Here is a 12622-nt window from a genome sequence, read left to right on the forward strand (position 1 = left end):
CCCCCGCCCAACCATGTCCAACAGACAACATCCAAGCATTTAGCAATTCTTCCCTTCCACACTCGACTGTTTGGTAATAAGTAATCAGGCCTATTCCACTCCGCTATGCCACTGGGCAGGGAGGGGGGCTTCCTTCCGATAAATCGGCCCCGACACAACAGAGCGCTCACCTCCGCGGTATTTGGCCTTTGCGCCAGCTACACCGACGCCGCCCCTTATGTTCAGAAACCGTTCAGCGACTTGCTTTAGAACAGGGTGACTCACACCTATCCAACAGAAACAAAACAAGCTCGAACCAGAATTTCCAAAACGCAATGGTAAAACACCTATTTTAAAAATGGTTATACAATTCAAATATTATAGAAACAAATAATAAAAAAAACAAGTTCCCCCTGCCCATAATGCCAGGCTCCCAGGGATGGCCATTTACAGTCTGCTATACGTTCATCTAGAACTTTTTCTAGGTACATATTAATATTATCCTTTTATTTTTCAAACACTGTTACTGATACTGTTTCTAACTTGTCTTCTGCAATTTACATCTAAGTGGTCAAAACCAAACATTTAATGGTTATAAAGAATTCCACTATATGGATGGACCATCATTTATTTAATCAATCCCGTCATGGACATTAGCATGTTTCCAACAGTTGGCTAATAAAATAATATCTCATTGTGTATCAAAGGATACTTTCTCGTGAAAGCCCACAGGGTGGGAAAAAATATTTGCAAATAATGTTTCTGATAAGGACTTAGTATCCAAAATATACAGGTAAGTCTTACGAATCAACAATAACAACCCAATTCAAAAATGGGCAAAGGACCTGAATAGATATTTCTCTGAAGAAGATATATCAATGACCAACAAGCACAAAAAAAAGATGTTCAACGTCATTAGCCATTAGGGAAACAAATCAAAACCACAACAAGATACCAGTTCACACCCGCTAGGATGGCTGTTATCAAACAGACAGACAGGAACAAGTGCTGGTGAAGATGCAGGGAACCTGTGCGCTGTTGGTGGGAATGTGAAATGGTCCCACTGCTTGGGAAACAGTCTGGCAGTTCCTCAAACGGTTAAACAGAATGTCACCATGTGTCCTGGCAACTCTACTCCTAGGAATATACCCAAAATAATTAAAAACAGGTGGTCTAATCTAACGAAAACTTATACGCAAACGTTTATAGTCACAAGAGCCAAAAGGTGGAAAGAAGCCATATGTCCAACTGATGAATGGATAAATAAAATATGGTAATGGGATATTTTTCGGCCAGGAAAAAAAGGAAACACTGGTACAGGCTACAATATGGATGGACTTAGAAAACATTACGCTAAGTGAAAAAAGCCAGTTACAAAAGGCTACATGTTGTATGACTCCATTTATATGAAATGTCCAGAACAGTCAACTTGATATGGACAGAAAGTAGATCAGTGGTTGCCAGAGGCAAAGAGGAGGTTGAATGGGGAGTCACTGCTAATCGTAGCATGCTTCCTTTTGGGACGATGACACAGTGGTAACAGTCGTACAGATCTGTGAGTATATGAAAACCCAGGAACGGTACACTTCAAAAGGCTGAATTTTATGAGGTAAAAAATTATACCTCAATTATTATTACTTACAAAAGAAATTAACCAAAAAAATACTGCAAACGATACTTTCATGTGACTACTTTGTGAGTCTGACCAAGTGTTTCTGCAGAAGTTCTTAAAAGTAACGCTGCGAGGTCTAAGAGCACAGACACTCGAATTGTAATGTTGCAAACAGACCCGCAGGATGTCCTACCAGTTCACGCCCGCCACCAGCGTCCGAGAGTGCCCATGCCCACACCCGGGGTGGTACTGGGCCGTGTGGCCCCTTCACATTTGCCCAGATCAGAGGTTAGGGCTCCGTAACGGTTAGCGGGCCACTGCCTTCCACGATGACTGACTGCACACAAACACGCTTTCTCCACGGATTGTTTGTTCATGCCCTTCGCCTATTTTTCTGTTAAACTACTTCTTTAAAAAAACAAACTTGTAAAAACTCTTTCCTATGAGAAATTTACCCTTTGTCATAGATTTTGCAAATACTTGAAAGCAGCGGTCCCCAACCTTTCTGGCACCAGGGACCGGGGCTCCTTGAGAATCTAGTGCCCGATGGTCTGAGGTGGAGCTCAGGCGGTGATGCTAGCGCCGGGAAGCGGCTGCAGATATAGACAAAGCTTCGCTTGCTCGCCAGCCACTCACCTCCTGCTGTGCGGCCCGGTTCCTAACAGGCCACGGACTGGTACTGGTCTGTGGCCCAGGGCTTGGGGACCCCTGCCATAAGGAATTTAAAACTAGTAGTTGGATTCTACTTTCCAAAAATAAAAAAAGCCCTAGAAATTAAAATCCTTCACATAACTGTCTGTATGCTATAAACAGGACTTGAGTTCTCAAATTTTGTTCAATAATAATTGAGGTACAATAGTTATTGTTTAAGGAAGCAAATCGACATGCAGGCAATTCCCAACTTACCAAGTCCGATCAAAGCCATTCTTGCACTTGTGAAATTATTCTGAACGAAGTGATGTAACTGAGGAAATTAAAAATATTAGGTTATATTGGTATATGTACATAAAAAAGCTATAAAAACTTAGAACTGCAGTTCATCAGAAAAAATATACTCACTTAAAAGCTGTTATTATGAACCACTTGGTGATGAATTATACTGAGATTTTAGAAACTACTGCTTAAAAGAATGAGAACTGAGTAGTGATGATCATATCAACTCTGAAATATAATGAAAACTACGGAGTTGTGCATCTGAACTAGGTGAACCTTACGGTATATAAATTACATCCCAATAAAATTTAGTGAAAAAAAATAGAGCACGGCCTGGTTTGAACTTGGAAACATGTGACGAAGTTTATGATTTTCAGTTTCTTTTGTCTTTACAGGTAGCAACGAAGCCGTGTTACTGTCCTCTAATGAGACTAATGGAGCTTGCTCTCTATTCCCCTGCCCGCTGCCCAGCTCTGAAGGTTTTCTTGCTGTGAGGTTACTGTCTCTATCAGGGTTTCCAACCTGGATGGAGTTTAAAAGTCAAAAACACTGCCTCTGTCTCCCCACCCCTATTCCATCTCAGGACTGTTCTACAAACTGATATTGAGAATTCAGTGCAGAATCTTGGACCCGCAGGTGCTCTGAGAATCAGTGACATGAGAATCACTGGTTAATACTAATACTGTGTTAGACCTAATAAACAAGTCAGGTTAATACATGCATTCTCGACTGGAGCATTGTTGTTCAAAGGAATGAAAATTGGTTCTTAAGAAAAAAAATCTTACTCCTTTTACATGTAGAGTACAAATAAACATACAGTACATAAACAGACATATAGTGTATCTATGGTATTGAAAATTCATTGAGGGGGTAGAAAAAAATGGGCTAAAACGACTCCTTGGGAATGGGTCAAGATGTTGAGAATCACAGGCTATGGGTATGAGACTGAACTTTTAATCAAGTTATCAATTTGTGCCCTAAAATGAATAGTGTCTACATACATGGAGTCAACTCGGGAAGCCATCCTCTCTACTGACATTTTGCTATGGAATGCTGCCATGGCTCAAAGTCTTCTAGCACTGATTTCTTTAGAATTTCCTTGACCCTAGGGACACTTTTAAAAATGCTACTAACTTTGTTAACATCTTGGTATTTGTCTTGATACATACACGCTTTATTATTTTTTATTAAAGTATAGTTGACATATATAACACACACTTTATTTTTTTTAAAAAGGGATGCTTTGGTATACCCTATTCGTAAACTGCCTTTTCTTTATAGGATATGAAAATTTTCCACGTCAATTGGTATTCTGAGCGGCTGAATTAGTGTCCGTTGTGCAGATATTTCGCAAGTTACTTAATTACTTCCCTAACATTGGATATTTAACTTGTTTCTAATTTTTCACAATTATAAATAATGCTACAAATAGACATCATTGCAGATGTTTTGCTTTGTACATTTTTTAGCTACCTCAAGTAATTTTACTTCACAAGAATTAATTGGAATTCTGAAAAATTACAAAGCTCATTACAGGCCAGTCTTATGAAAAATGGTGGCTGTTCGAGTTGGGTAATAGTTATAATTAGTTTAAACAGTGCCATGAATGGCAGGCATTAAACAACTGACTGAGAAGTGCATAGTTTTCTTAATCAGGAGGAGTAAAGGGTAAAGGGACACACAGTTCGGTTCTCCGTAGAGGCGAACCAGAAACGAGAACGAAAACGCTGAGCCATGTACTTGGAAAGTGTTGGTAATTCCCACTTTTTCTCTCAATGTCTTTTGAAAAAAAATTTTTTTAGGAAGTGGGTGACAGGAGTAAGAAATTAAGATTATATACAAAAACATATCTACACTGGCGGATTTAACATTCAGTGGTTCCCATTTTGGAAACGAAGTTCTATCTGTGACATATGACAAATCTGTATTGCCAGCACAGAGGGGCTGGTGGGCCGAGCGGGTGACCGAGGTAGTAAGCGGGCTGCTGACGGGGTGGAAGGTAAGGAAGTGGGGTTCGCTCCCACTAATGTATTCAGAGGGTTAAAGGAAGAGTTTTAGTCACAAGATTATGATAATTAAACATTAAATACTGTTTGAAAGAGATACACATATACAGAAAAGGGTCTAGAAAAAAATACACCTACATATTAACACTGAGTTCCTAACGTGAGGTGTTTTCCTTCCTTTTGCTCATCCTGTTTTCTGAATTTTCATGAATGTCCCTTTTGTAATAAAAACTTTTTAAAAACATATAAAAATTGTTCAGATAGAATTTCAGTTAAAAAGCTGATGAGAAAAAAGCAAGCAAGTGAATTTCTTAAATTTGAAGATAAAAGAAAAATTAGCAAACAAACCCGTCATGGGAAATGAAGGCTCAATTTACTGTGAAAACAAAGCACATTTTAAAACGTGATGTATTTTTTCAGTACCTCATCTGGTGTCACTTTTCCAATCCTATAATCAGGACAATACAAGGGATTAGCCAAGGCATTGCGGTAAGCTGCGGCATGCAAATTTTCAATGACACCTGTAAAATAAGTAAAGAAGCAGTCATGGAAATGTAATTTAAGCGAAGACAACCTTTTCAGAAGCTAGAAGGCAGCGAGACTATACGCTCGGTCATCTTGTGGCGGTCTGCGAGTCAGGAGTGCAGAGACCAAGAAGAGATTATGACGGAGGCTTCTATACCCGAAGCCCGACACACCCTCCACCTGGCCTGCGTGGGGTCGGCCGTGAAGGTGACGGCCTGGGTGTCGGAAGTCCGAATCGAGTTATAGCTCTGCCACCAACTTGCCGTGTGATCTTGGATAAGCATTTAATCTGAATTCTACTTGCCTCTAGGTCCCCTCTCTAGGCAATGAGGGACTTTTCAGGATACGAGGAGCTATGAAAGGGTCAGTGTTAAGTCACATGACTAGCTTTCAGGGGTCAGATGCTATGTTGCATGGCGCTCCTCACTGGTGCCCTGGCACTGTCCCTGCTTTCCTGCTTTAGTCCCTTGTTTGAGGTGTGTCCCTTCCACTGCCCATTATTCTGGCAATCTTCCTATACCATGCACTGTGCTAGGTCCTAGCACGACACAGGGATGAATAAGACACAATGTCAATGTCTGCCCTCAAAATGCTGAGACAAAACTGAAAAAAGTATCCTGGGTGCAATGTCAACAGGATCTCAAAAGTGCGGCAGGGGCGTCAGGGGTGGGCAGCGGGAAATGGACAGGAGTGATGGAAGTAAAACCTTGCAGGGTCTCACAGCACGTGGGCACGTCCCAGGTGAGTGAGTTCGGAACGGCACTTCAAGCAGAGGAAACGGACAAAGGCGTAAAGTAAAAACCTGATTCAGAGGGGAACTGAGGCTGGGAGGAGAAGGTGGAGCGAGAAACCAGGGAGGTGAGCAGGGGCCTGGTCCTGCAAGTTAACATATGAGCTGGGGTGAAGGATGTGGACTTTGTCCCGTAAGTAATTAGAAGCCTTTGAAAGCCTTCCCGGTCAGAGGGGTCACTGCATGGCAGTGTGGGAGATGGGCTGAGGTTGTAAACCTGCAGGCAGATGCAGGCCAGGAGCCGCAGTATCTGTGTAGGCCTAAAGGATGAGGGCTGGAGCCTCCCTGCCACCAGTGGGGAAAAGGCCACTCTGCCTGCGTGTCATCTCTTCTAAATTTTACCATCCTGGGTATTTCTTTGGGACAGGTCCAGAGTAACAAAGATCATGCTCCTTTGTGACATAGTGTCCCTGTGAAATAACAGCAGCTGACAAGAACCAAGTACTCACTCCGCTACAGACACCTGAAGGAGGCCTGTCATTCTGAGTGAAGCCCGCACCCTCGCCTCTAGCCCCTGCGGCCAGTCACCTCTCAGACCAGAGTGCTCCACACACACACTTCTGCGCACGTCAAATCTGTATGACTTCCAAGAGTCCATGATCGCTTCAGAAAGACCCAACCAAGGTGGGCTGGCTAAATGACAATAGTAGCACGCAACAATCACAGCAGCACACCAAGAAACTGCTGCTGGATTTGGTACAAGCAAAACAACTTAAAGAAAAAAATACACTGGGGACAACAGGAAAAACACCTAGGATTCTATAATGAATTTATATACTACAGAAGATGAAAAACAATAACATACAGGTTTAGAAACAAAAGAGAACAAATAATACATTTGAAAACATGGACCACTTTCTGGAAAAGGCACTGTCAAATCCAAGTAGAAAAAAATGTCACCAGCGTCTTTTACTCTCTACAAATGGATGTTCTCAAAAACCCAGTATCTTAGAAACAACTGAATGTAAGGTGACTGCACTTACGAGCCTGAGGATTCTGAAAAGCCACGGCTTTGTCAATCCTGAGCTGAGACTGCAGGGCGGCTACCTCCCAACGCCGGAATTCTGGTGCGGTGGCGACATTGAGCAGGAACTCCATGAGAATTTCACTGCGGGAGACAGCAAGATGCAAGTGATGAGTCAACACTTTAAAAGTGACGTCCATCCTACGTGACCGCAACGCTTTCCACCTTAAACCTAAGGCCTCTGCTAAGTGCAGTGCTCCAAGGAGGTTGTAAACATAACCCAAACCGAAGACAGAAGTCACAATGCCCCATGAGAAAGATGAGAGCTGAGCAGCTCCGTGTCTTCTCAAGAGTGGACGGCCTAGGTACACCCAGGTACTTACATGTCATCCCGCAGGCCCTCCCCGGTGTAGGCCATGTTGTCCCTTGTTGACGTCACACTGAATCAGAAACAAATCAACAGTGAATTAGCCGAATCAGAAGAAGTTTTCCCTTATATCTTTGTTAAATCAACCAGCGCCTTTAGAAAAAACTATTGTGAAATATAAAAAATATAAATAACAAAAATACACACATTCATCAACTAAAATTTAAAAATTAAAAAAATCTAAGTTATACACCTCAAACTAATATTATATTGTATGTCAACTATAATTGAAAATTTTAATATTAAAAAATATTTTAAATAAGAAAATGGCCAATGATTGAACCTTAGATTGGAAGCCCTGAAACATTATGCGTGGACGAACCCTGAAGATATTATGCTAAGTGAAGTCAGTCTGTCATAAAGGGGCAAATTCTGTAGGATTCCACTGCAGGAGGTACTCGGGGTACTCAAATCTTAGAGACAGCACAAAATGGGGGCGGGGGGTTGGGTGGGGAGGGAAGCCACAGGGAGCTGACGATGAGTTCCCATTGGCGAAGATGAAAATGTTCTGGGGGTGGACGGTGGTGACGGCTGCTTTCTGCCACTTAATGCCATAGAATTGTACACTTAATAGTAAATTTTATGTTACATATATTTTACTAAAACTGAAAAAAAAAAGGTAACTGAAGTTGAAGTCTTTGTACCCTCCCAGGCTAATTCCCTCACTCTCTCTCTCCCTAGAGATAAACATATTCATAAGCACTACATACTATTTTTGTTCAAAAAAAATAATAAATGCTCATACCTTAAAAAAAATCTTGTTTTTCCACAACACATCTCATGTTTTTAGTCTGCTACGTTGATAATGGATCTAGTTCATTTCTGAACTGCTATGCAGCGGTCCCATTATGTGACTATACCATATTTTATTTATTCATTTCCCTAAAGATGGGCACCGAGATTGTTTCCTGGGTTTACAAAGTCTCTGTGCATGTGGATTAAAAACTTAGGCTGTAGGATATGCTCATGCAGGATATGCTCACGCAGACATTCCTTGATTCTTTTTGTAGTAGTCGTATCGATTTACACTATCAGCCGCATTAGAGATTCTGCATCTCCCGTACACTGCCAACACAAGGTACAGAAACTGACGGGTGTCACACTGCTTATTACAGTGAAGATCGCTGCTCTGGCTTGCTCCTCTGGGAGTAGACTGTTCTTACCCTTTGCCCATCCATTTTCTCTTTGGTTGTTTTTTTCCTAATTTGTAATTATTTTTCCAAATATCCTCTCCATGTCATATATGTTTGAAATATCTACTTCTAGTTAATTAAATTTTTACTTTAAAGTATAAAGATGTTTTACATATTGTTATAGTCAAATTCATCAGTCTTTTCCTTCTTGTGTCTTTAAGAAATCCTCAACCACCTTGATAAAAGAGAAAAGTTCCTTTACAATAGAGTCGTTTTGGGTGTTTTCACTATTTATTTCCTATTACTTATTTTTTACAAACCTTAATTTACCACCAACTGCTTCAATTCCGCGGGTTATCTTAAAAGATGAAGCTCCTTTTGTACTCTTGAAAAAGAAAGAAAAATTGTTTTTAGTTATTTTTTAATGCTAAGTTTGCCAAACATCATACTATACCATAATCTAATGTCTAACTGGTATTTGGTTCAAAGGGAACTTTACCGAAACAGTGGGTCCTTTTTAGTTTAAGAATTACAAAACAAGGTTCACCAAAAAGTACAGGTGTAGATTTTTACATAAAGCACATTTAAGTAAAAATTCCTTATCAAATACAAGCTTACTGGATTCATCAGTCTATTCTGAAAGAGATTTGCATAGGGGAAAGAATAGTTCTCTTTCAATTTTTGGCACTTTTAAAAAAAATTTTTTTTAACTGATTTTTTTATGCTCTAACACTGACATTCGGAAGAACGTAAATTTAATGCTTCTCTTCTGTAAATGTCCTGTGGTTTTTCACGTTATATTAGGGGACTACGTGGGGTTGACTAGTGCCCCCCAAATACATATCCACTCAGAACCTGTCGATACGACCTTATTTGGAAGTAGAGTCTTTGCAGACAAAAGTATTTAAAATGAGGTCACACTGGACCAGAGAGGGCCCGCAGTCTAAGGACTGGGAAAATCCGGTGATGGGGAAATCTTGACATAGAGACACAGAGAGGCCATGCGGCAGCAGAAGCAGAAACTGGAGTGATGTAGCTGCAATCCAAGGAACCCCAAGGATGGCTGGCTACCCCAAGAAGTCGGAAGAGGCACGGAAAGATTCTTCCTGGAGCCATCAGAGGGAGCATGGCTCTGCTGACACCCTGACCTCGACTTCTAGCCTCTGGAACTGAGGGAGATGCGTTTCTGTTAAACCCAGCCACCCAGTTTGCGGTAACTTTTTATGGCAACTCCAGGAAATGGATACAGGGGTGGTGCTTTCAGTTTCCCTTTTCTTTGGGACCAAGGGACGACAGCATTTCTAAACATACTGAGGTAGTAAAGATGCTTACCAAACTGGATGCGAGACGAAGCAAATGAGAAGTCCCCAAATTGTTAGAGTCCTCATATCTACTGCCAGCCTTAATGAACAGGCCGATTCTTGCTGTAGGAGCATAGTTTTCCAGAGAAGCGATCACTAAACCACTGGGTAATCTGGTGAACTGTATTTAAAGCAAAGCAGAGGTGTGATTAATGTCTTCACGTGACCAGGACAGCAGGGCATGGAGGTTCCAGCGGGCAACCCGGGGACTCACCTCGAGGTCCTGAGGCTGCAGAGGCGCTTTGGCAGGGGCGGCCGCGGCTTTTGCTTTGGGAGCAACTTTGAGAGAATAAAATCTCTAAATGCAGAAAAGACAAGTTATACGGACTTATCTAAAACAGTATATTGTCCCCTAGTGAGCCCAAGCAATAGACCGTGGTCATTTGTAAAAGAACTCCATAGGAAGATTTAAGATGACTAATTTATTATGGACTTATTAACCCACCAGTTGACCCAAGCCTGTCTTAAAGCTCCTATTTATCTGTGATTTGTAGAACCTGAAGGAATACCGAATTCTACATGTTCATTTTACACTATGTGAAGAATTACTGTATTTTCTTTTACCTCGTAACCATCTCATTAAAGCTTCGAGTGATTCTTTCTAGCTTCGATGCTTTGCAATTGTTTGAAAAAGTGTGGGGCTGCCACATCTGCACCCTTTACAGACTTCAGCGTGCTCTTCCTTTACCTGCCCACAGTGTCTCATTTTTTTTTAGTCTATTTTCCAACTGAAATGCTTTAATCTCCTTAATCATTTCTGTAACCTTTAAAAATGACAAAGAAGACCCTGGAAAACTTCCTCCAAGCCCCCTCGTATTTCCCATAGTATCTTCACTCTCTGTGTGCCACACTGAGACCACCAAGGGTTCTATCTTCTTTGACTAACACGAATTTATATCATCCTGAGATTAACTATGGCTTCACCTACCGTGGGGTCTTGATCTATAATACACAGCCGCTGGTAGGGTAAAGGGTCCTTGTAAATGTCGGATAATGAATCCAAAATGCGTAACTTTATTCACATTTTTTGCGGAGGGGAGGGGGAATGACATACAGTGACACAAAATTTGTTTTTTGCCAAAGGTTCACGAGGTTACTAGTGGAGACGTATGTTAAGAGTTAATAAAACCTGGTACTCCCAAGATAGGATGAACAGGTCTTTGGAGTTTCCTGAGGACCCTGCCCTCCCCCGGGCAGAGGCTGCAATGCCGTTCTTGCTGAAGGACAGAGGTGCTTTGTGGTGCCTTCGGCATCACTGCTGCACTAAGCGGGCTTAGTTTTCATTTGTTGTTAGTACTTTTTAATTATAAATTACGATTAGCTTGCTCTATCATGAATTTTGTTTGCTGGGTTGTGGTTATAATTAATCCTACTTTTGATTTTGGCTTTTGATTTTCCAAAAGGTAAAGTTTAAGATATGTGGGCATAACAGTTCAATTACCAATAATCCATAGTTCCATGGCCAAAGGAGACTTAGGTGCTTTCTCCTCAAATGTGCCTGGACAGTGACACTTTGTTGGTTATGTGCTTCCTATAATCTGTCCCATTCAAATCTGTTGCAATGAATTAGCCTAGTAATTGTTATATAATTCCTAGATAGTTTCAATAACAAAATAATTTTTTTCTTAATTAGTGTTAATAATTAGTGTTATAATTGGAAACATTAATAATTGCTTTTAAATTTACTGCAGTTTGCTTACATTGATCCTCTCTAACTTTATCTTTGAATTTTTTTTCCTACTGGAAGGTGGGGATGGATGGACTGGAAGAGGAGATTCTGAGGTCTTTTACCACTCTAACTGGGCTGACCTCAGAGGGTTGTTAATGGTTGGTTTGTCTAGGCGCGCCGGGAAGGGTAAGACTATCGTAGCCTAAATTATGGCCAGTTGTATAATGCACAGTGCATGTATTTAAACATTCACCATAGGGAAACCCTATTCTCTGGTTCTTTGCACTTCCCGCTGACAGGTTACTTAATCAATAATAGCCCAGGTACCGCTGGCGTTTGGAGCTGGCTATTTTGTTGTGGGGGCTGTCTTTGTGCACTACAGGATGTCTGGCAGCACCCCTGACCCGTAGATGTCAGCCACATCCCCCCCGCAGGTTGTTACAACCCAAACTGCCTCCAGATACTGCTAACTAGTCCGTGAGGGCAGAACTGACCCGTGTGAGATTTTTAAAAGCATTCTCAATCTTCCTCCATGATAACCACCACTCCACGGGGTGAAACCTGCCGCTCGTGTTTCCCCAAGTGACAGCTAGGTTTCCCTTGGGCTTCAAGCAGGGGCCTTAAGAAGCTCTGGAGGGCTGACCGGAGCCCCGGCGGAGGAACTCTCTCACAGGTGGAGAAAGGCGCACGTTATGCCGCCAGGACCCCGGAGTCAAACTGCAGGCCCGACGACAAGCGCCCCACAGGCATCGGCTCGCCTCTTCCTTATGATCCCACCCACACGCTCACGCCGCCGTGGGGAACGGAGGCTCCGCGGCCGACAGGCTGAGCGTGGGGCTTCGGGGCGCCCCGCCTCGCAGCCTCCCCGGGCAGCCGCCGCCGCGGTGACCTTGAGCGCTCCCGCCCCGGGCCGCCTCGCCGCCAGCCCGCCCCTGCTTCGGGTTCTCCCGGCGTTAGGTGTCGTCAGCGTACAGCCCCGCGGGGCTCCCCGCGCCCGGCCCGCCCAGCCCGGGGCCCACTTGACCCGCAGGGTTCGGCTGAAGGACAGACAGACCGAAGCCCAAGGCCCCGGGGCCCCAAACCGGGCACCCCCGGCGCGCACCGCCACGCTGACAAACCGCAACCTAACCCTGCCCCAGCCCGCCGGCGGGGCTCACCGAGAGGGCCCCGGTTCTGCTCAGCAGCTTCATGGCCCAAATCACTCCGACCCGGGTACCAGTCGG

General features: G+C 42.9%; 2 protein-coding genes across 2 annotated transcripts in view; one reads left to right on the forward strand and one right to left on the reverse strand.

Moving 5' to 3' along the window:
* The window catches only part of PDZD9 (PDZ domain containing 9), a 25728-nt gene extending 21996 nt beyond the window's left edge, over positions 1 to 3732 (forward strand). The window contains exon 4 of the mRNA XM_025047245.1: positions 2920 to 3732. The gene's annotated coding sequence lies outside the window, so the exon portion shown is untranslated. The remainder of the gene's footprint in view (positions 1 to 2919) is intronic.
* The window catches only part of LOC102897924 (cytochrome b-c1 complex subunit 2, mitochondrial), a 20348-nt gene extending 7732 nt beyond the window's left edge, over positions 1 to 12616 (reverse strand). The window contains exons 1-9 of the mRNA XM_006912531.1: positions 12557 to 12616; positions 9945 to 10028; positions 9702 to 9851; positions 8690 to 8754; positions 7193 to 7249; positions 6829 to 6953; positions 4954 to 5051; positions 2498 to 2555; positions 171 to 266 (exon numbers count right to left, since the gene is read on the reverse strand). Coding sequence (XP_006912593.1) covers positions 171 to 266; positions 2498 to 2555; positions 4954 to 5051; positions 6829 to 6953; positions 7193 to 7249; positions 8690 to 8754; positions 9702 to 9851; positions 9945 to 10028; positions 12557 to 12589 — 766 coding nt within the window. The 5' untranslated portion in view covers positions 12590 to 12616. The remainder of the gene's footprint in view (positions 1 to 170; positions 267 to 2497; positions 2556 to 4953; positions 5052 to 6828; positions 6954 to 7192; positions 7250 to 8689; positions 8755 to 9701; positions 9852 to 9944; positions 10029 to 12556) is intronic.
* Positions 12617 to 12622: the final 6 nt, after the last annotated feature.

Source organism: Pteropus alecto, unplaced genomic scaffold (genome assembly GCF_000325575.1).
Source record: "Pteropus alecto unplaced genomic scaffold, ASM32557v1 scaffold15, whole genome shotgun sequence".
NCBI lineage: Eukaryota > Metazoa > Chordata > Mammalia > Chiroptera > Pteropodidae > Pteropus > Pteropus alecto.